At 42.6% G+C, this 24,430-nt stretch overlaps 1 protein-coding gene across 1 annotated transcript in view; it reads right to left on the bottom strand.

The window, feature by feature from the left end:
• RASGRF2 (Ras protein specific guanine nucleotide releasing factor 2) overlaps positions 1 to 7,253 on the bottom strand; it is a 256,645-nt gene extending 249,392 nt beyond the window's left edge. The window contains exon 1 of the mRNA XM_027970489.3: positions 6,614 to 7,253. Coding sequence (XP_027826290.2) covers positions 6,614 to 6,901 — 288 coding nt within the window. The 5' untranslated portion in view covers positions 6,902 to 7,253. The remainder of the gene's footprint in view (positions 1 to 6,613) is intronic.
• Positions 7,254 to 24,430: the final 17,177 nt, after the last annotated feature.

The following is a 24,430-nucleotide window of genomic DNA, read 5'->3' as shown; positions in this document are numbered from 1 at the left end:
AACTGAACTGCATTGAATAATTCTGGAATAATGGTCAATTTTTAGAATAATTGCCAAATATTATATAGTAAACAAACATTGTGAGAGTTGGACTGTGAAGAAAGTTGAGCGCCGAAGAATTGATGCTTTTGAACTGTGGTGTTGGAGAAGACTTGAGAGTCCCTTGGACTGCAAGGAGATCCAACCAGTCCATTCTGAAGGAGATCAGCCCTGGGATTTCTTTGGAGGGAATGATGCTAAAGCTGAAACTCCAGTACTTTGGCCACCTCATGCGAAGAGTTGACTCATTGGAAAAGACTCTGATGCTGGGAGGGATTGGGGGCAGGAGGAGAAGGGGACAACAGAGGATGAGATGGTTGGATGGCATCACTGACTCGATGGACATGAGTTTGGGTGAACTCCGGGAGTTGGTGATGGACAGGGAGGCCTGGTGTGCTGCGATTCATGAGGTCGCAAAGAGTCAGACACGACTGAGTGACTGAACTGAACTAAACTGAACCAAACATTTACCATAGTGCTATATTGATACCTAACAAATATCATTGCTAGTTTTGTTTCAATATTAACCAAGATTTTCATATATATAGTCTTAAGGTAATTTCAGAGAGGAATTTATACTGTGATGTCACTTAACACAATCATTAGTCCTGAAAAATCACCTCAAATTGTATTTACAACTCATTGTAAATAGTATTGTATTTACAGATTGTATTTACAACTCATGTCTTAAAATACATGTCTTAGTGATACAAATAAAACCCTGCAAACTCCAAGATATGTAATTGAACGCTAAGTTGCTTCAGCTGTGGCCAGTTCTCTGCCGCTGCATGAACCACAGCCTGCCAGTCTCTGTCCATGGGATTCTCCAGGCAAGGACACTGGAGTGGGCTGTCATTCCCTTCTCCAGGGATCAAACCTGTGTCTCTTATGTCTCCTCATTGGCAGGTAATTTCTTTACCACTAGCACTACTTGAGAAGCTCCATCTCATTGTATAAAAAGTGCCTGATTTTTAATGATGGAAGATAAACTACATAATTGCACAAAAAGTGCTTAATATTCAATGATGGAAGATAAACTCAATAAACATATACACAATATGCATACACAAATATACACACATATCCCTTTCTTATAGGACAAATAAACAAGGCATAAAAACATAAAATCAGGACTTCAGACCGGAGTAAATCCATAATGTCTGTCAATATGGCTTATTTCATTACTTTTTCTACTCTACAAAATTAAAATTATATTGATTGTATCATGCATATTTATTGAGATATATGGACAAAAATATGGCCAACTAAAAAGTATAATCTGCATTAAACAAACAGCAATATCAACAACTACTATTACAACAAACTACTAATATTTGCTGGCTAAGCCAGAAGCTTTTGGTTATCATACATACTTTTGGACTTATCATTCAATGAAAGAAAAATACTTGTGCTTTTTCATTCCTGAAAGAAGGGGAAAAAATTGTTATTACACTACAAATATTTTCCACCATTTAGTAGTGTATTTAGTACTCACTTATTGAAACCCATGGAAAAATACTTGTCACAATAAAAATTCACTTTCATGTACATCTGTCCCATCAAAGATGGATTTCTCTACGCTGAATTCTTAACGATAAGTACAATAATATAAACAGTAAGGTTGAGTGCAGTCAAAATTAAAACTGTATTTTTCTAATCCATAGATTATTTTTCTTCATTCAAATCTTAATTGGAAGAATGATTACAAAATTCAAGTGATAAATCACTTCTTTCCTAAATTATACTTTAAAACATTTTATAAGATTTAACAAATATTTTTCTCCCATTTACCCTTTATTTGTGTTCAATAAGCAAAGGTTGAAAAGAAAATACTGAGTTGGTTATTATATTTCAATTAACGTGAGCTGGAACAAAAACCCATCATCCACACTCCCTAACCTCCACAAATATTTCAGGGCTTGCAGGCAGCTCTGCCTAATTCGATAAAATGATTAAAATCCTCTGCTTGTGGTCAAGTTAGGAAGGCTAAAATGACTGGCTGGAAATGAGGTGACAGGGGGAATCACATAACCTTTAATCCCTTAAAAATTAAAACATGTTTCATTCAGCACAAATATGACTAGTATCTACTACTTTAAACCTCCAGAACTAACGGATATATTCTCTCCCCTGCCTCTGAAACAACTGAAATCAGGCTGAACAGGACACTCAACACCACCAGGAGAGTAAGTAAAGATGACTTTGTTCCTGTATGCCTCTCCTGTGAGCAGGCAAGACGGATACAACCTCTTAAACAGATCAGACTAACTGGGATGTATGCTTTCACCCTAGAGTGAGTATCTTTCAAGATTCCCTACAAAGTAAATGAATGCCCCATACAATTGTTTAAACATAAAGCCCATTTTTCTTTGAAAATGGAATGGACTGCAACTGTATTTCTCAAAATGGAAACTGCTCCTTAAACAGTTTTAAGAGGAAAAAATTAAACAGTGATTCACTTACTACAACTCCAACCCCCATTTCACCTAGATCTGAAATTTCTTGAAGCTCAGTGGATTTAGTCTTCTTAATAAGACACTCTTCAGAGATTATTCAGTCTTCATACCTAGAGTTAGACTTTGGTCATCTCCCTAAAACTCTCAAAGCCTCAATCTTATCATAGGTAAACATGAAAGAACATTACCAATCTCCAAGAGCTGAAGTGAGGTTCCAACTTGATTAGCTAATAGAATGTAACACTGAGCTCGGCACATAGAATGTGAAAGGGAAGTCCGACTCTTTGCCACCAGATGGACTGTAGCCTACCAGGGTCCTCCCTCCATGGGATTCTCCAGGCAAGAGTACTGGAGTGGGTTGCCATTTTCCTTCTCCAGGGGATCTTCCCGACCCAGGGATCGAACCCAGGTCTCCCATATTCCAGGCAGACGCTTTAACCTCTGAGCCACCAGGGAAGCCCAGCACATAGAAGGTTCCTGCTAAATCCAAATTCCTTTTCCCCTTGAACACCTTTACCTGGAATGAAAGGTAAGTTTGTCATTTTCCATAAATGGAGCTCTTTTAGAAAGAAGTGCTACCACTACACATATTTTCAAGAAAAGGAGCACCACTTGAAGTTTTCTGTAACTGAGAGCATTTTGACTATATCACTGCAACTATCGCTAAGAAATAGCTACTATAGAAGGTTGATAAGAGCCATGTATCTCCTGAGGACCAACTAAAGTGAAATCCTGGGACACTATTGAGAAAAACAGAGCAATGCCAATAATCCTTCAACCTAGGCACATTTGGAAAGTTAAAATCACTTTTTTTTCTTCTTAACTGGAAACAGTTTAAGATAAAATGGTGAAATAAAGAAAAGAAGTGGGAGGGAGGGAGGGACAGAGGGAAAGAAGCAAGGAGAGAGGGAAGAAAAAAAATGAAGGAAAAAAACCTTTTCTTTTGTCAACCAATGCATTTTGAATGAGAATTAAGAAGAAACAAACCAGTGAGTGTTTTCTTCTCATAACCTACCACAGCTAATTAGAATTTTAAATAAATTGAAGTAGAATTTAAACTGGCAAGAATGATTAGAGGCATTTTATAGCGAGAATTACGTCAACTGTCACTGTCATTACAATATGTCGCCCTTCAATGCGAATGGTAAGAACATCTTTGTCTCAAGCAATGATGTTTCTATAGTTCTGAACCTTTGCTGATAGGATTCATCAGAATGTCCACTTCAATCACCTGCTTGGCCTTAGCTACTCAGATGCAGTATTTATTACAGAGACTGGTAATCTTTAAATCTTGTGAAACTGTCTTTCATATCCTTGTACTTAGCAAAAAGCTCACACTATCTGTTAAAATCCTAGAAGCAGGAGATGTCCTAATTGGAAGGCAACTTAGAAATCATCTGAGCCAAACTCTTAATATTTACGTGTTAAAAAAACAGATTTCATTAACAGAAAAAATGTTAATGAGATGTGAAGAGATTTGCCTTAAAGAAGTCACACAGACACGGTGGAGGAAACCGATTCTGTCTCCTTAAGACCTGTTCCAAGCCCTAACCTTCAAGTATGCTTATGGGGTTGCTAGAAACGTTTATGAGGAAAGTTCCAGAAGCATACTTGGAGAAGCAGACCTTGATGGGATCTCTGCTCAGCCCCTCTCATCTTCACCCTACCTCACCCATCCCACAGATCCCCCGTGTCTAGCTGAGGTGAGTACACTTGTTGTTCAGTCACCAAGTCCTATCCAGATCTTTGTGACCCCATGGACTGCAGCACTCCAGGCCTCCCTGTCCATCACCAACTCCCAGAGTCCACCCAAACCCATGTCCATTGAGTCGGTGATGCCATCCAACCATCTCATCCTCTGTCGTCCCCTTCTCCTCCTGCCCTCAATCTTTCCCAGCATCAGGGTCTTTTCCAAGGAGTCCGGCTCTTCTCATCAGCGCATTAGCAACACAAATTAACTGAAAGAGAACCAACTAAATAAACTGTAGATTTAAGGTAAACTGTTTCTACTTGCTTCTCATCTTCACAGTTTCTTCTTCATTCTTCAAACACAACCAGATAGTACTACAGAAAAAATATCAGCCTGCTCAGCCAACCTAAGTCATAAAGGCTGTCTAACACAAGACAGACTAACAGATTTCCCCATCCAACTCCTAATCCATTTTGAATGCTGTATTCTCTATCTCAGTTTTATTACAATCACCGCAGGTTCTAATTTCTAACCTCATGGAGATGTAGAAACGAGTGAGAAATACTCATGGCTTGTATGACCGAGAAAAAAATTTTTTTATAAGGAGACCTATTTTGGACTTCCATTACGAAGTAGCAGGAGAGTCAAACTATTTATAGAGATTAGAGTTCTTTATAAGGTATGCTTCAAAGAAAACTGTCCTAAAGATGAGAGTCTGGTTATTCTCCAAGTAGAAAAATCTTGGTTTTCATATGTTATTAGGACAGGCAGCCTCGTTTCGGTGCAACAGGTAAAAACTCCCCACTCCCAGTTTATTTTTTTTAAGTGGCTATCTCCTGATATTAGCATACATACAAAGAGAGAAAAATACTTTGTAATTAAGTCAATGATGTATCTTCAGAATAATCTAAAGTATCCTATTCTAGTTTAGACATAATAACACGTTTTAAATCTATTGGTCTTTGCTCCTATGGGCCTTGGAACACATGCCTGTAAGAAAAATCTCACCAACAGAAACATTAAAAAAAAATCCTGAAAAAAAAAAAAACTCTACATATTTCTTCAAAACCCCTCCTCTGGCTCTCAATTTGATTTCTAAAATATCTAACTTGAAATTTAAACTTATATTTCCAGTACCTACATCTACAAAATTAGAAATCAGTTTTTCGAAGACCCTCAACATGCTCTCAAAAACCAAAGGGGGTATACTTTTAAGTTTTTCAGGTGTGTGTTAAACCAAGCTTAATCAGTTAAATCTGAATGATTTACAGTGAAACCAAAGTGAAAAAAGAAAAATCAAACTTCTGGTCCATCTAGTTTTAACTCCTCTTAACTTTACACATTGATTTATGAGCCCCCAGGGGTTATGCAGGCATCTTACTCATCTTTCCATCGCTAGCGCCTCCCACAGCCGCCCTCGGGGTTTGCAGTAGAAGCTGTTTGGTCTGACTTGCACGGAAAATTAACCTGCTAAATATGTTTATGCAACAACAAAGACCATCAATCTTTTTTTCCAGGTGGACATCTAGAAGCGAAGTGAGAAGATCTGGGAGCATAAAATTAGTCTGCTTTAACTTTAATAACAAATGGTGATTGAAAAAATACAAATTTCGCATTCGCAGGAATGGGGTGCGGGAGTTACTAAATTTGCAGGGGTTTTTTTTTCCCCCTCCGTGAGTACAAAACATAGCAAAACTAATAAAATTACAACCCAGGATAAAAAGATCACATTCATTTTCAAAGCATTCATTGAAAAGTACACAGAAGCGTTCTTTTTAAATGCCCGCGTGTTTACACATAGCAGGAATGTGGCTACTAAATATTAATCCTGAGGGAAACGGATACACATTTACCTTCATAATTAGACCCAGCAGGCCAAATGTTAGCAAAGTAAACTGACAGAAACCAGAAAGACAGATTGAAAGTGACCAACAGAAAGTGCCTGTCCGTCCCGGGAGCCCGGTGTGTTCCCTGCTCAGCCAGCAACCAAACATCTCAGGCAAAGAAACCTGCACGCAGCAGCCGGGTAAAGGAGAAACCAAACTTTCCCAATTAAGTTAGTTCCGTTTTGCCAATCTAAATCCAACAGGTGTCAACACACGTCACCACACTAAATCCTTCCGAACAAGGTGTAGAGAGGCCATGGGAGGTGAGCAAAGAAGCTGAAAGGACCCGCCCGCTTTCGGGACACGGGAAAAAAAAAAATAAAGCCGAGTCCTTATACCAACGGGTCATAAAGAGATGAAGGATGGAGGACAAGGGGGGATGGAGATGGGGAGACGCGTGGAGCGGTCCTGCCACAGACCCCGCAGGGGCACCTCGGAGCGAGGGCCTTGCGTTAGGTCGGGCCCTCGACCTCCGGGGTTAGCAGAGTTGGGAATCGCCGCGGCCGCAAGCAGGGGGACAGGGAGGGGACGGCGCGTGGTACCTGCTTGTCCAGCGTGTCCCGGGCGCCGCCCGGCCCGGCCCCGGCCCTGGGCGGCGCGAGTGCCCGCTCGCAGCTGCAGCCCTCCAGGAGGTACATGCCCGCCGGGCGGCAGCTCTGCTCGCCCTCAAAGTAGAAGAGCACATTCTGGTAGAGGGCGAACCACTTTTCGTGCCAGCGGCTCGCCTCGGCTGCCTTCTTGCTCAGGAAGCCGCGCTTGGTGCCCTCTTTGCGGGCTAGGAAGGCCAGGTACAGGGCGTGCCCCTCGTTGTAGCGCACGCTCTTCTGCATGGTGAGGGCGCGGGGGGCTCAGCCCTGCATCGCGGCCATCCCCCGCCGGCTCCTCCGAGGGCGCGCCCGCCTGGCTCCAGACGACGTGGGGGGCGCCCCGCTGCCTGACGCGGCGCACCCGGCACGCCCGTCGGCCTCCCGGGCGCGGCGCCGCGCGGGTCCGAGGGACGGCGGGCTGCGGCCGGGACACGTTGTCTGCCCTGACCGCCCTCCCCGCCCCGTCCCCGGCCTAGCGAAGCCCCCGCGCCCCGACGCCCGAGTGGAGAGGGGCCCGCGAGGGCGCCCGGCCGGCCGCCGCTTCGCTCAAAGTTGCGGGAGCCCGAGCCCCGCGGCGGGCTGAGAAGGACTGTCCTCGGGCAACTAGCTCCGGGAGACAGAAGGTAAAACGTCACGTGGGAGATCAGCTGTAATCGGCTTGGAGACCGATTTAAAGGGCAGAGTCGGCGCGGCGGCGGTGACGGCGGCGCTAGCCGCTCACCGCGGCGCGCGTCCCTCCCTCGCCCGCCCGCCCGGCCGCAGCCTCTGCTCCCGCCGCGAAGGGGCGGTTCGCGAGGAGGTGGCGGCGCGCGGCGACCGCACACACCGGCTCACACGCGCGCTCCATCGCGCGCGCACACACACACACACACACACACGCAAACCAAGTATACATACTCACAAACACACAAACCCACATTCCCGTGACGCGCACAGTCCCAACACAAACGCTCGCGTTTGCACAATTACACACTCACACTCCCACAAACGAGAACACACAAATACACAATCACAGACCCACATACTCCAACACACACAAATATATTCGCACAAATACACACAATGCAATGCTTGAACACACAAAAAATGACACATATATACAAATAACACCCACAACATGCATTCCTCCACAATAAAATACAACCCCACTCGCAAATTACACATATATGCAACTTACACAAATTCACACACTGACATGCTCACCCAAACACACATTTACACACACAAGTCATACAGACATCCACACACTCAACCAAACTCACCCACACAATGGACACATGCACACTTTTACACTCATACACACATTCATACACAAATAGACATCCACACACAATACCTTTCTACTCACATTCATGGTCATACACTCACACTAAATGTGATCATATACAAACACATATATGAACACACACACAACTGTACACATTTACTCAAAAATACACACAAATAGCATCTGCAGTCCATGGGGTCGCTAAGAGTTGAACACCACTGAGCAACTTCACTTTCACTTTTCACTTTTTGCTTTCATGCATTGGAGAAGGAAATGGCAACCCACTCCAGTGTTTCTTGCCTGGAGAATCCCAGGGACGGGGGGAGCCCAGTGGGCTGCCGTCTATGGGGTCACACAGAGTCCGCCACGACTGAAGTGACTTAGCAGCAGCAGCAGCATATTCATACACAAGCACTCAGAAACATACAAGTACACATTCATGCAAATTTATACACTTTCACAAACCCACTGACACAACACACTCACCAGCCAAATCCACATACTCACACTCATCCACCACTATGTTCCACTGCAGTGGGTGGGGTCACGATGGTTTTGCATAGCAGGCAACCTTGACTTTTCTGCCCATACACTGTACTTAAAAATCGAGGTGAAGATCTCCTGTTCCCAGAAAAGTATCGGATATTATGGGTTCCCTGTCAATGACCGTTATTTCTCAGGATTGAGACGAAAGACTAAATTTTAAGCACAGAGTTTTCAACCAGGAAAAAACACCCCAACAGGGAGACTTGGGGCCCCTGGCAGAATTTATCCGGAGAGATCATGCTGTCATAGGTTCATTAGATACCCTTGCTGGGACTGGGATTCATTTGATTAACAAATCTCACAGGTTCAGCCAGAAAACCAAGACCCCTACTAAACAATGTAAGTGGAATAGAAGTAATGGTCCCAGCAGAGAAAGCTGTGAGAGAAAGCTAGTGAACATTCCAGGGAGTACCTGTGTTTGATTCTGTTACATACATTTTTTAGTCACTTATCATAAAAATGGTTTGCTATAAAGTGTTTATTGTTAAGATAATAACGGCAAAATCCTTTTCTGGGCCATGAATTCGCCATAGCACACCTGTGTCTGGTACCAATAGTTGTGTGTTCATTAATTGGTAGCCCAGGGGTTCTGCTGTAAGTGCTGTTTTTGCAGAATATTTTAACTCTGCCTCACTGAGCAGCAGAGTGTTCCTTCCATTTTAGCTCAAAAAAAAAATCACTATTAAAAACTGTATAATAGGGAAGTTGCCATTTGAAATTTCAGTATGAGAACTGTGGTCATTTCTCTCTACATGTTTTTAAATATCTAAAGGCCAGTGCTTGGCTAATTTGGGTTTAACCCAGGTGGAATATTGCATTGTTCTTCAGAGAAGATACCAGTAGAGAGACACTAAGTAAATGTGGACACGATTTTGAGTCAGATCCGAGAGGCAGAGGAGATGGCAGTTACCTCAGGAGGCCTTTCATTTCTTTCTCTGTGATCCAAATCCCATAAGCGAGTTGACAGGGGTAGAGTTGATGAGCTCCATTTTTGAGTGGAAACCATTAAGGGTGTGACTTCAATACAAAAACAATTTTGCAATGAGTATTTGGAACTTCTAACCACTTGTGTATTTTTTTAGATGTGAAACTACCCCCCCCCCCCCACCGCCCAATAAGCAGTGCCTTTGGTATTTAGGCTAATTTCAGTGCTTATTTATCTTATCTGCTCAAAGTTCCTTCTGATTTGAACCCCATGAAGTATTCTTCTCAGCCTCTGGTGTGTCACCACTTCCTACCATGGAAGGTGTTGTGACTGTCATATGCCCTCTGACAGTGAGAGAAAGCTCTTTCTTTCCCCCAAAATTTGACTGGTGACCATTATGGGTTTTAATTATGAAAATTCACTGGGAAACTGATCACCTGTTTATGTCCTCAGCACTACATTGAGGTGAGGGAGAGGATATAGAAAAAGCCCCTTACCTCTGCCCCTGGCGTGCTCAGTCTGTTTGGAATAGGGTTTAACATTTAGACACTTCTCACCTATCTGTTATTGGAGAAAGAAATGCCAACCCACTCCAGTGTTCTTGCCTGGAGAATCCCAGGGACGGGGGAGCCTGGTGGGCTGCCGTCTATGGGGTCGCACAGAGTTGGACACGACTGAAGCGACTTAGCAGCAGCAGCACTTGTCCGTTCCTCCAAGGCAGGGCTGCAGCACCCAGTGCATGCCCAGCTGCTAAGACTCTTTGTGACCCCATGGACTGTAGCCCACCAGACTCCTCTGTTCATGGAATTCTCCAGGCAAGAATACTGGAGTGGTTTCCATTTCCATCTCCAGGGGATCTTCTCAACCCAGAGATCCAACTCACGTCTCCTGCATTGACAGGCAGATTCTTTAGCACCAAGCTACCTGGCAAGCCTGAAGCACCCCGTAGGAGAGCTTATATGCAGTAGATATACAAGTGATTCATAATATTTCCTAAATGAATATTGGGCCACTGAATTATTAAAGATGACACGCACATTAGCAAATATTAGATCATTCTGCAAGACTCTTAAGAGATGGAGAAACAACCAGAAATTCCTAGACATTCTAGAGAAGCTATATCCAGTGAGTATCTGATGGACATTCGTGGACTTTCAGCTTCCTTCACCTAGAGGGAAACTGAACCCCTGGAATGGTGCCATCTTGAAATACCAAAGGGCCAAGAGGTTATGTAAATGAGGATGATTATTCCCCCAGCTAATCATACAGGCTGGCAAACATGGACTATGTTCCAAGTGGGTGGAAACAAGTGCTTCTATGAATTCGTTGTTTTTCCCTCTTGCGTTTCATGAACTCGTTCCTAAAGGGGACAGTTTAAGTTGATTTTCGAAAATGGTGCATTTCTCACTGATAATGATGAAAGTGTCCTCTTTCACTTTTCCTAGGTAAGTTAAGAGAGAGAAAAATGGCAATGAACTATCGTATCTGGAAACCATATTTACGACTTGTAGAGGGAGATGATTTCCAGATAATTTGACCAAAAAGTAAAGGAGGGAGAAAGGGAAGGAGGAAAGAAGGAAGGGAGGAAAAGAGGGAGTAAGGGAATAAAGAGGGAAGATAAGAAGGAAAGAGAAATTTTCTCTGAGTTGTCCAAAGCTATTAAGGTGGGGGAGGTGGAGGCAGGGAAACTCATTCTCCATTTACAGAACTTAATCCATGGCTTTTCCAAATGCCTAGTTCATACAAGAGAAGACTTTCCAGGAGGGGGCTCTGTGGCCAAATATTCAGGGCTTAGAAGAACAGTAGGCAGGTAGGACCTGAGGAGCATGGTACCCCAGAAGCTAAATAGCAGTGCTTGGAGAAAGAGGGAGTGATCAGCTGTATCATATACTTCTTTGATGTTAAGTTAGATGCTGACCATTGGGTTTGGACAATGAGAAGATCATTGATGACAGTGACAGCCGTGGTTTCAGTTGAGTGGTAAGGCTAAAAACACTGAATGGAGTGGTTCACACATATTAAGTATATTACCCTCAAAATCCAGGATGCAAATAAAAATATTAGGAAAAACTGTGTCAATCACCTTACCAGTGTGAACTTGGAAGCTCAACACTCAGATCTTCTCATTCTGAGCACAGCCAGCTGTTGGCCCTTGTAGGTAATTGCCAGACACATTCTGACAAGTCAGGTCATCCCCAGGACCACAGACACCTGGGTGAGAAGTGCTGCTGAATTTGGAGAAGATTCACTGCCATGGGGGAGTTTGCTCCAGGAATAGACATCTGACGAGACCCTATCATGGTCAGCCAGCTGTAATAAGATTGGATCCAGCCTTACCACAGTCACTGCTTGTCCGAAGCATCACACAGTGGGCTGTCTGGATGCTTCAGAGAGGAGTCTCTTTATCCTGCTCTATCCCACCAAAGACTCTGACCAAATGTTCTCGGTAGCTCTGCGTCATTGGTCTGGGTTCAGTTTCTCCTCATGCTGTAGGTGCAGGTGCTGATGGTGTAGGATGCAGGGTGCATGCCTTTGCCTAGACTGAACTCTGAATGTTTTGAAACCTTGGGGATAATTAGAGAAAAGGAGTGGGGGAAGTCGTGGGAGTAATCCATAAACCGTAAATAATTTTCTGCCTCTCAGGAGCTGGAACCTTGGGTTCCCTTTGGTGTAGAAACTGTTCCTTCATAAGAAGTCCTTGAGAAGGCTCTTCAGTTGAGAAATATAAAACAAATGACTTCTCATCATTTCAAGAAAACCATGATGGGATCTGAATGCGGGTGGCTCCAAAGGTCAGCATTCTTTTGTAATACTTGTGTGCATAGCTACTCTTGGAGGAGATGTTTCTTTTCCTTCTGGCAGAGACTGGCTGGATACAGAGATGAACGCACAATTCTTCTCTCCTGGAGTGGAGGGGACTCTATTTCCCAGCCCTTCTTACATTATAACTGGGTTTTGGCCTAAGGGATGTAGGCCGACTGAGGGGCACCTGCTGCTAGGTCCGGTCAGGATCATCTCTGCTCTTTCTTCCCTTTGGTAAGAGTGAAGATGCATCTTGAAGTCAGCAGGGCCACAGGATGGAAGAAGCCGTGGTCCCTGAGTCACTGCATGGCTTCGAACTGCCCGGAGCAGCCCAACCCATGTGAGACTGTGACATAGGCAAAACATAAACTTCTGCTTTATCAAGTCATGGAGACACTGGGCTTCTTGTTATAACTAGCACTAAGTGCCCTGATTGATACATTTCTCTGCGGACTTAAAGTGCATTAAATCAGCTATAAACTGTTCTTTTTGCTTTTTTAAAAACAGGCTTCTTGAAATATATATGCTTCTTACAATAACTGCACATATTTAAAGAATACTGTTTGATAAGTGTTGACATATTTGTATACCCATGAACCCATAGCTAAATCAAAATAACAAACATTTCCCTGGTGGCTCAGATGGTAAAAAAAAAAAAAAAAAAATGCCTACAATGCAGGAGACCTGGGTTCGATCCCTGGGTTGGGAAGATCCCCTGGAGTAGGAAATAGCAACCCACTCCAGTATTCTTGCCTGGAGAATTCCATATATAGAGGAGCCTGGCGGGCTACAGTTCATGGGATGGCAAAGAGTCGGACACAACTGAGCAACGAATACATATCACTCCCAATAGTCTCCTCATCCCTCTTTGAAATCCTTCCCTTCCCACTTCTTCCTCCCCTCCACCCCCATGCAAACATTGGTCTACTTTGCCATTGTTGGTTTGCAGTTTTCAGAATTTAAAATAATGGACTCATACAGTCTTGTAGCCTTTTTATCTGGTGTCTGCCATTCAGAGTAGTACTGAGATTCATTCATTTTGATGAAGTTTCCAACAGTTTATTCTTTTCATTTCTGAGTAGTATTCTGTAGTGTGAGTACACCACATTTGTTCATGCATTTGCCTGCTGGTGGACATTTGAGTTGTACTTTGGATTAACCTAGTGAAAGTGAAAGTCGCTCAGTCGTGTCCGACTCTTTGCAGCCACATAACCTAAGAACGGAGAAGGCAATGGCACCCCACTCCAGTACTCTTGCCTGAAAATCCCATGGACGGAGGGCCTGGTGGGCTGCAGTCCATGGGGTCGCTAAGGGTCAGACACGACTGAGGGACTTCACTTTCACTTTCTACTTTCATGCACTGGAGAAGGAAATGGCAACCCACTCCAGTGTTCTTGCCTGGAGAATCCCAGGGATGGGGGAGCCTGGTGGGCTGCCATCTACGGGGTCGCACAGAGTCAGACTGACTGAAGTGACTTAGCAGCAACACTAAGATTTTCTCCTGTATTTTCTTTCAGAAGTTTTCTGGTGTTAGGGCTTATATTTTGGTCTATGATCCAAGCTGTGAGGTATGAATTGAGGTTTGTATTTTTGCATATGGCTGTCCAACTGTTCCAGAACCATTTGTTGAAAAGATTATTCTTTCCCTATGGAATTGCCTTGGCATGTGTGTGAAAAATCAATTGACTATACATGTGTGGGTCTATTTCTTGATGCTGTTCTGTTCCTTTGATGTGTATCTTTATATATATATATATATATATACACACATATATATATACACATGTATATATATACACGTGTATATATATACACATGTATATGTGTATATATATCAGATTTACATTGATATATAACTTTATACCAACTTTACACTGTCTTGATTAACTTTTTAAAAAGTCTTAAAAATCAATAGTTTTAAGATTTGAAACTCATGCTCCTTCTTCAAAATTGTTTTGGCTATTTTAAGTCTTGCAATTCCACACAAATTTTAGATTCAGCTCACAAATTTCTGCAAAAAAAAAAAAAAAAATTTGCTGGGCTTTAGATTGGGATGGGATTGAATCTATAAGTCCATTTAGAGAGAACTGACATTTTAACAATATTGAGGTCCTCCAATCCATGAACATGGTGTATTTCCCCATTTTAGGTCTTGTTTAATTTCTCTCAGCAGTGTTTTATAGTTTTCAATGTACAGGTCTTGCACAACTCTTGTCTAATTTATTCTAAATATTTCACGTTTTTTAATGCAATAGTGTCTTAGTTTAAGACTATTCTTAACTGGGTAGCTTGTCAGCAACAGAAATTTCTCTCAGTTCTAGAGACTGAAAGCCCAAGATCATGGTGCTAACCTGGCTGGGTCCAGCAAAGAGTTCTCTTCCTGATTGCAGACAATGGACTTCTTGCTGTATCCTCACAGTGTAGAGAAAGAGAGCATTTTGGTCTCTTCATTGTCTTATAAAGGCACCAATTCCATTCATTAGCGCTCCACCCTCACAGTCTAATTACCTCCCCAAAGCCTCCCACTTCCCAATATCATCACATTGGAGATTAGATTTCATTATGTGAATTTGGGAGGGCGGGCATGAACACAAACAGTCCACAACAAACAGTAAATGGTATGTTTTCATTTATTTTCTGATTTCTCATTGACAGTAACATAGATATAAAATTTATTTCAACATATTGATCTCATACCTTGAAACCTCACTATATTCACTTCTAAGTTCTTACAATCTTTTCATAAGTTTAAGATTTTCTACATAGACCATGATGTCATCTGTTAATAAAAATACTTTTATTTCTTCCTTTCATATCAGTATGTCTTTTATGACTACTTCTTGCCTTTTGCTATGGCTAAGACCTCTAAGAAATATGTTAAATAGAAGAGGTGAGAATGTACATCCAGGCTTGTTCCTTATCTTGGAAGGAAAGGATTCACTAGGTGTGATGTTATCTGTAAGTTTTTCATAGAGGCTTCATTAATCAGATTGAAGAAGTTCCCAGCTATTCTTGGTTTGCAGAGAGTTTTTTTTTTTTTAATCATGATTGGATATTGAATTTTGGCAGATGCTTTTTCTTATGTTCATATGGTTTTACTTTTTAAATCATTCAATATGGTGAAGCAATAGCTTTAAATAATAGTGTTAAATAAATCTTGCATTCCTAGGATAAACTCTACTTTATTATGGTGTATCATCTACTGTTAACCCATACAGTATATTTTTCATCTCAAACATTATTTCATCTTTAAAAGTTTGATTGGGTCTTTTTGTCTTCCATTTTCCTCTTCATCATGCTCATGCTTTCGTTTACCTTACCAAAACATATGGGAGTATATTTATAATAGCTGTTTTAATGTCCTTATCCTTCCATTTTATTGTTTCTGTCATTGGTGTCATTTCTGGGGCCTATTCATTAATTTCACTTTCTCTTTCCAAAGAGCCACATTTTCCTGAGTCTTTGTCATATTTGGTTAGATGCCTAAGGAAGTATTCTTACCAGGATAATCCAGTGGACAAAGGGATTATCTTTGTCCTGGCGGGCTACAGTCTGTGGGGTTGCAGGGTCGACTGAGGCGACTGAGCACGCACACACGCGCGCGTGCACAGACACTGTGAATTTTACATTTTCAGTTCTGCTGTTTTCATTGTGTGTGTGTTTGTTGTTAATACGCTGCTTTAAATATTTTCTACTTTTTTCTGGAACTCAGTTAAGTAACTTGAAAATAGTTCGATCTTTAGAAGGCCTACTTTTAAGCTTTCTTTTCAGGGAGGTTCAGAACAGCCTTTCATTTAAGTTAGTTTGGCCCACTCAGCCAAGGACTCTACTTCATGCTCCCTGTGTTAGGAGATATGTCCATTCTTCTAGGAAGTGGTGTAAACTCTGGAGATTTTTCCTCTTGCTTCTTTTTTTCTTGTTCTGTCTTTAGTCATTTTCTCACATGCATGAGCTGATCTGGGCTCAGCTGAAGACTGAAGCGGAACTTTCTGTAGATTCGCAGCTTTCTCTTTATGTAGCTGTCTCCTCTCCAGCACCCTGTTCTGTGTATTCTAGCCTCTGGCTTCCCTGCACTCAGTCTTGTCTCTTTACCTCAGTGAGGCCACCAGGTCTTTGTAGGGCTCTCCCTTTAAGCACTGCAGCCTGGCAGCTCTCTCCAGGATGGGTGGTGGGGCCACTTGTAGGGCTCATCTCGTTTGCCTCCCTCACTCAAGGACTCCCAAGTGCCTTCCTCCCTCTTTCCCTGTGTCTGGAAACCACTGCTTCATAGATTTTGTCCTATATTGTGGTTGTTTAGGGTATGAAGTAGAAATCCTGTCTTTGTTCTTGAGAAATTATTTGGTGGTTGCTCATAGGTGATGAAAAGTAGCTGTTGCTGGGATATTCACAATGTAAATGATGGGTGGGCGCTTCAGCCCACACATAGGAGACAGGAAGAGGGGCTGCACCAAGCTTGGCAAAGCTCCACTGTGATCTGGACCATGGAGGTCCTCCCTACTCAAGCTGTGTTATTTAACACCGGAGGCCACAAATGGCTCATGTTGGACTCTTAAGTCCCATTAGTGGCTTAAAATCAGCTCAGACAGGACCTATGTTTTCTCCTAATGAGAGTGATTCTTCTTTCCATAGAATCATTCTGAGAAGAGGCTGATTCTATGACAAGTGAAAACTGGAGAGGAAGGTTTGTGTTGAAGGAAGAGAGAAACTTTTTCTCTAGCAGGGAACTTCTCAGTTCATCTCCATGTTAACATCTGCATTCTCTATGTTGTCAGAACCTTCTGTTCTCTGTTGTTCTGATGGAAATTAAAAGAAAGGACCGATTCCACGCTTGAGATGGGTTGGTAAAGGTGAGTGGTGCTTCCCCTTGCCAATCTCCATTCCCACAGGGTAACTCTGGCCCGGAGTTGCATGGAGGTGATTTGAGCTTCAAGGAGATACTAGATAAAGATCACCACAGCTGGCAGCTCAGTGAGACTGGAGCAGGAGACGATATACAGATCTTCTAGTGAATCCTCGTAAGGAAGCAGCCCCGTGGCCTCCTAACAATTGTGTGTGTGTGTGTGTGTGTGTGTGTGTGTGCGCGCACGCGCACACACACGCGCACACACGCACAAATGCATGCACATGTTCAGTCACACAGTTATGTTCGATTCTTTGCAACCTCATGAACTGTAGCCCACCAGGCTCCTCTGTCCATGGAACTCTCCAGGCAAGAATACCAGAGCGGGTTGCCATTTCCTTCTCCAGGGGATCTTCCTGATCCAGGGAGCTCATGTCTCCTGCCTGGCAGGCAGATTTTTTACCACTGAGCCACCAGGGAAGCCCCTTTGAGGCCTATATGCCTGTACAAAACCGTTGATCTCATCTGGACCTCCACAGTAAAACCACTTATCTTCTTTCTCTTCATCTTCCCTCTTCCTCTGCCAGGACCCACTGCAGGCTGCCTGGTGAATACTATTCTCACACCCTCTCACTGCTCTTCTTCTGTTTTTCTCAGTCTGTCTTCTATTGGGTTACTTCACTTGTATCCACAGCACAGTGCACTTAAAAGACTAACCTCACTCAGTCATGAACAGCCAGTCAGAGAACTGCTTTGCTTCTGGATGTCAGCCTCCACAGCCAATCTGAGAGCTGCTTTCCTTCTACATGGCAGCTGGTCAACCACAACACATTGGCTGTGAGTTTCAGAGCCTTGCTTCTCCTCTGAAGTCTGGCCTTCACAGGGTGACCACCTTGTTCCAGATTCCCAGGATTCTGGTTTTAGCATGGAAATTCCTACATCCTGGGAAACTCCCCAGACCCCAACAAATGGAATGGTTGATCTCCCCAATCCTGAAGCCAGTGCATGACTTCTTTGTTCCCAAGAGCTGGTTTTTAAGGCCATTCAAGGTTCAAGTCCATCTGAGCAACTTAAGGGTGGAAGTGGCTAGTTACCAGATGACCTAAGATTTACTATGATGGAGCTTATTATCAAATCTTTATGCAGTTAAATTTGTATCATTTATTTTAAATGGTAAAATTATCATGTTCAGTAAATGTGTCAGAGTCAAAAACACATGTAGAGTAGCGTATGTTTGCCTAAGGCAAATAAAATATTTTATAATTTTATAAATAAAATGTAACTGCTAGTCTTAGTTCTTAAGGAGTATGGGAAGATAATCTTATACTGTGGATTATCATTACTTATGCAGGCTTTAGTAAAAATTGTAAATATATATGTATATATATACACACACACAAAGCTTCCCTGATGGCTCAGCAGGGAAAGATCTGCCTACAATGCAGGAGACATGGGAGATGTGGGTTCAATCCCTGTGTCAGGAAGATCCTCTGGAGGAGGAAGATGACAACCTACTCCAGTATTCTTGCCTGAAAAATCCCATGGATAGAGGAGCCTGGTGGGCTACAGTCCAAAGGGTTGCAAAGAGTCCGACATGACTGAGTGACTAAGCATGCGCGCACGTGTACTTTGTATTTGAAAAAGACATTTATTAGTGACTGCTCGCAATCCATGTGCTCTGAATGGATTTTCCAATGCCAGAGATGGATTTTGGTGCTCCGTCCACATTCCTTGGGGCCAAAGATAGACATCTAGTTAAGGAATGCTGTGGGAGGCAGGGTGTTGCTCACATAAAACCCAGAAGTGGAGTCTGCACGGACAGCAGAGGTCTCTGAAGGGCACTAAGAAAGAGAAATTCCACCATCTGTGAGTCATCACTCTGAGTTTATTATTACTATGTCCCTGTGCATTGATTAAAAATGCATATACTCTCAGTAGGGGTACACATATTTGTGTGAATGGATTTATCAACTCATATTCTTTCCTAACAGGAGAAACAGAGCACCACAAAAGCTCTGGATCATAAAGAGGAAAAACTGGAGGAAGGGAGGGGAAGAGAAGTGGTGTATGACATTGAATTCTGGACAAAATAGTTATTGGGTTGGCCAAAAAGTTTGTTTGGATTTTCCTGTAATATCTTACAGGTCAACCTAATAGTTAAAAGAATTGGTAGAAGGGATATGGGGAAACCTTACATCATTCAGGATTCAGTAAGGAAAATTTGAATATTTTACATAGAGAGAACTTAATTCAGGGATGGAAGACCAAAGGAGTCAAATGGGGTTCAGGGTGGAAACTTTGCTGAAGAAAGGCAGGAAGTCAGTACAGCTTCTGGGCTGCAGAGACAAAGGGAGACAATGAATTCCTGGGTCCCTGGCATAACCAGGCAGGAGCTGGTATCATGTGGGCATGTCTGGCAGGAGGTGAAGCCACGGAAGAGGCTCAGCTGTTGCTGCAGACTCAGCCAGGCAGAGATGGGGGAGAGAGGGAAAGAATTGGATGACTCTCTCCTGCCTTCAAATTCACCGATGCTTCTTATTGGCTGCACTCACCCTGAGCCTGGCAGACAAATACAAAGTGGGCTGGGGTGGGGGGAGGGCAAGAAGTGAATGTAAGAGCAAGCAGCCCCAAGACTGGCAATCACCAGATACATACCTAACTCTCTGCTTCAGGAGCATGCCAGGGGTGTGCTCTTCGCAACTCAGCCCTAGACTTCAGAACATACACTGTTGGAGTCAACTTTCCAAAACTCCCAACCCTGTTTTCTCAAACTGGAAATGAATTTATTCTGTAAACCAGCTTAATGGCCTCTGTGACCCAGATCATCAAGAGATCAACAAACGTTTATCAACTTCTTACTTGTTATGGTGATCATGGTAGAAACAAATATGAATAAGACTGAAGCACTGACATATATACGCAACCATGTGTAAAACAGATATCTAGTAGGAAGCTGCTATATGGCACAGGGAGCTCAGCTGTGTACTCTGTAACAACCGAGAGGGGTGGGATTGGGGGGGTGGGAGGAAGGCTTAAGAGGGAGGGGATATATGAAAACTTATAGCTGATTCACATTATATAGGAGAAACATTATGTATACTGTTTTACAACACTGTAAAGCAATTAACCTCTAATTAAAAATAATTTTTTTAAAGTGCTATTTACAGGTAGGAGGTGGTAGAAATGGGTGAAGGTGGTCAAAAGGTACAAACTTTCAGTTACTAGATAAGTAAGTTCTGAGGATGTAATGTACCACATGGTGACTACAGCTAATAATACTGTATTATATACTTGAAAGTTGCTAAATGACTGGAGATTAATCTCATCACAAGAAAAAAAATTGTAACTTTGTGAAGTTACAGATGTTCACTAAACTTGTGTCGATCAGCTCACAATATATATATATATCAAATCATTATGGTGTATACCTTCAACTCATAAACGTTGTATGTCAATTATATCTTAATAAAGGTGGAAAAAAGTGCAAAAAAAAAAGCCTCTAATAGTTTCCCATTTTATACAAGAGGGCAAGCAAATACACAACTTTTTTCTTGCCTTGTTTATAATGCAAGGCAAGACAGAAGGCTAAAATGAGTTTTCCCTGTGGCCATCAGAAAAACTAGGTGATTGAGCTAAATGATTAACAAAAAGAAAAAGATGCCAAAACATAGTTCATAATTTGTGAGCACTTTCTAAGTTGGTGAGTTATGGTAAGACTGAGGAAAGGAGAGACTTGCTAAAACTAATTGGTGAGATTCTTTAACACCAGCCCACACTCAAATTCCATCTCTCACTAAGCCCAGGTTCCTTTTCTGCACAGAGGGCTTTCTGTGACCTGGTCTCAATTCCAGGTTTGTCTCATCATCTACCGTTTCAAATATTACTCTCCAAGAACTTCAAAATTCAAATTTTAATTTCCAGGCACTTCAAATATTAATCTCCAATAACTCCAGACTTCCGGTCGACCTCAGCTTTTACCATGTTCAGTGGTGCTCGTTGAATAAATGACTGTTTCATGCCTCTAGCTCTTTATCTGTTTCTTTCTGTAAGAGCTTTGATTAGACAGTAAAGAATCCATCTGCAATGCAAGAGACCCAGATTCTATCTCTGGGTTGGGCAGATCCCCTGGAGATGGGAATGGCAACCCTCTTCAGTATTCTTGCCTAGAGAATTCCATGAACAGAAGACTCTGGCAGGCTACAGTCCATGGGGTCGCAAAGAGTTGGACATAACTGAGCAACTAACACTTCTCTAAGAGCAGCCTTCTGTCTTCATTTGACAAGTGTGAAATGCTTATCTCTGCTTATCTTGCAAGAAATCACTTGGTTATTTTTCCTCTGTGGAGGCCTCACTGAACTTCCAGCTGGATTCAGTCTTCTTTCCATGTGCAATAGTCATATTCTCTCTCATATAAGCATTCACCACACTTTAGAAATTATCTATGTCTATCTCTGTTACTGGACAAAGCTCCCTGAGGCCAGGGACCCTGTCTTACTCATTTCTGAGGCTTAAGGGAGGTCCCAGTCCAGGCTAACCTACACTGAACCTAGCTGTGACTAGTGTTAGTTATCGCCACCCCAAATTCCTCTCCACTCCTCTTCCCTAACGATACCCTACAAGTAGGAGTATAACCAGGAGTATGCTCTAATCTGCTCAAGCCGCCAGAATATTCTTTCTCTCCCACTTGGAGTGATTGATCTAAGCCAGTCCAATCAGAGTGAATGTGAGGACTCTCACTTGAAACTCTAGGGTAAAGACTAAAACTTCCTCTTTACTTAGATGTGGAAGAGAGCCAAGGAGCTTCTGGAGCATCAAACCACCATTTAACCCTCACTGATCAACTGCTACCCCATCTGAGTCTGGGCAGTTGGACTACTTCCAAGGGAAGAACTCAAGAGAATGGAGGGCACATTTCTGCCCACCATCCCAGACCCAGACACTTGCTAAGATTTGTCATATGGTAGGACTTGCCCTGAAAGTGTGGATCCTTGCTGGGGATCTCTTCATCCTGTAATCCTATCTACCCCACAAAATGAGGGCATCCCTGCCTAAGAGGCAAGAATCTACCAAACAAACTTCTGCTCCCACAAAGGTAGACTCCTCTCTAGATTTAAAAATTACCAAATAACAATAAGGCTTCAGTGGAAAAGTAGGGACTCTAGATGGTAACCTAAGACCCAGAATCTGGCGGGGATACACACACACACACCTGATTTCATGTAGAGAAAACAGGTACTGGAGTTTGAGGAGGGCAGAAATAAAGAGAAGGGAGTGATGAGGAGTAGGGTGAGCCTTTAGCATTCTAAAAGTGAGACTTGGAAACCTCGGTCAAGGGCATATCTGCCCAGTTGCTTTGACCACTGCGGTTACCTCCCTCCATTTTTTTGAACTAAACATACTGGAGATTTCCTCCAGTGCAAATCACTCAGGTGGGTCTCTAGTCCTAGCTGACATTTTCCCACCGAGTAAGTTTGACCTGAAAAAGCCCAGGGGTCTGGTAGTGTCATAAGTAATAATAGTGACGGCAGTAACACACTTACTTACATAGCACTTACTATGTGCTCGGTCTTTTTCTTAAATTAACTCATTTAATCCCCACCGCAACATTTTGACTTGCACTTTATTATCATCACTATTTTATAATTATATTTTGACAAAAACACTTACTTCAAAATATACTGGGCAGCCACATACACCATACCAGCAGTTGCCCTATTGCCATCGCCTCTGCTAAAGGATTGAGCAGATGAATTCTTTTGTCTGCATACATTTCCTGTTCCAAACCTTCAGTGGTTCCCTGTAGACTGGAGAATGATATTAATATCTAAGTTCCTTAAACTACCCTACAAGTCTTTCTAGTCCAATCTGTGTCCAGCAGACTGTCCTCACCTGCCCTAACCCCTAAGATTGGCCCTACTCTCACCTGGAAAACTGCACCATCTGGGAAAACTGATCTTTTCTGCAGGCCAACTAAGCCCCACCTCTGCTCTGAGGCCCCCACTCTAACCCTCCCCTCCCCAGCCTCCTCTGAACTCACGTGGCAATTAGAATTGGTAAGATGCCCTGGACAACCAATATGTATTTCAGGAGACAGCTCTTGAAATATTACTTATCTTGGTGGATAATTCCCATTATATTTTATCTTACTAGTCAGACTGTGGACTTCTTGAGGAGCGATCATGACTGATAATAGATCTATTTTCCCTGCAAGGTGGTACACAGGGACCCACCCTGGCAGTGTTTGGTAACTTTTAGATGGATTCCAGGAAGGGAGAAAAAACCCTCATGTTTAAGGTTCAAAGTTCAAATCCCAACTCTTCGCCACTTTCCGGCTGAGTGAATAACTCAGGGGAGTTGTGCAATTGCTCAGGACCCTAGGCCTTCCTTTAAAGAGTAGTTAATGATCACTTACATCGCTTAGCCTTGCATACAAATGTGCCGTGCATTTTAGCTATAGTTAGTCTTTTTGTTCTCGTTTTTTAACTCTAGGCACTTTTAAAAGTTCACCTGAAACCACAGGTCATAGACCATAAAGAAGATGACGCACCTGACTTAGGCCATGGGAGAGGAGGAGTTTTGCTAGCGAAAGATTCAAGGGCGAAGAAAGGTGACTTGAAGCAGCCTGTATTCACACCTCTCCTGTGGGCTCCGGGCTGTATATTGAACAATATTATAAATCTGATCCCACCTTCCACCTTTCAGAATTTATGTAGGAATTCAATTGTCCAAATAATAATATAATTTATAGGGTTTGGTTTACTTCAGGCTTTACTTTTTTCCAGGCTTAGCTGTGGTCCATCCACAGCAGCATGAAAATTAGACAGCCCTTTTAGCAGAGGATAAATGTCACCACTGAAGTCATTTTTTAAAATGATCGATGGGCAAATCCTATTTTTATCAGAGACCAGAGCATGTGTAATTTGAACTAAAGAAGACAAGCCAGGATGAGATGCATCAGTAAGGCTCTGGGAAGTAAAAAGCAAGATAAAAAAGCTCCCTGGAAATGTTATCTGAGAGAGGCAAAGCACAATGGAGCCTCTTAACGCTCAAAACATAGCATGTTTGAGGCAGTATTGTTTTATATCAGCACTGGAATATGTCATGATACTGTTAGGCATAATATCAACCATCAAACAGATCAGAGTTCAAATCCTGGCTCTGCCATCCATCAAAGGTAAGACTTTGGGGAACTCTATGAGCTGGCACTCCAGAATCCAGTGGAAATTTGTTCATTGATTTCCATGTCTGTGATTAGGGATGATAATGATAACAAACTGACCTCATAGGGTTGATGTATTAATACATGTACATTTTTAACACAGTTCTAGGGACATAGTATGTACTCATTAGTTAGCTATTATTATTCTACTCAATAATTCTACTCTATTGTTT

This window comes from Ovis aries, chromosome 5 (genome assembly GCF_016772045.2).
Source record: "Ovis aries strain OAR_USU_Benz2616 breed Rambouillet chromosome 5, ARS-UI_Ramb_v3.0, whole genome shotgun sequence".
Lineage (NCBI taxonomy): Eukaryota > Metazoa > Chordata > Mammalia > Artiodactyla > Bovidae > Ovis > Ovis aries.
Note: the sequence above shows the minus strand (reverse complement) of the source record. Positions and strands in the feature narration are given on the sequence as shown.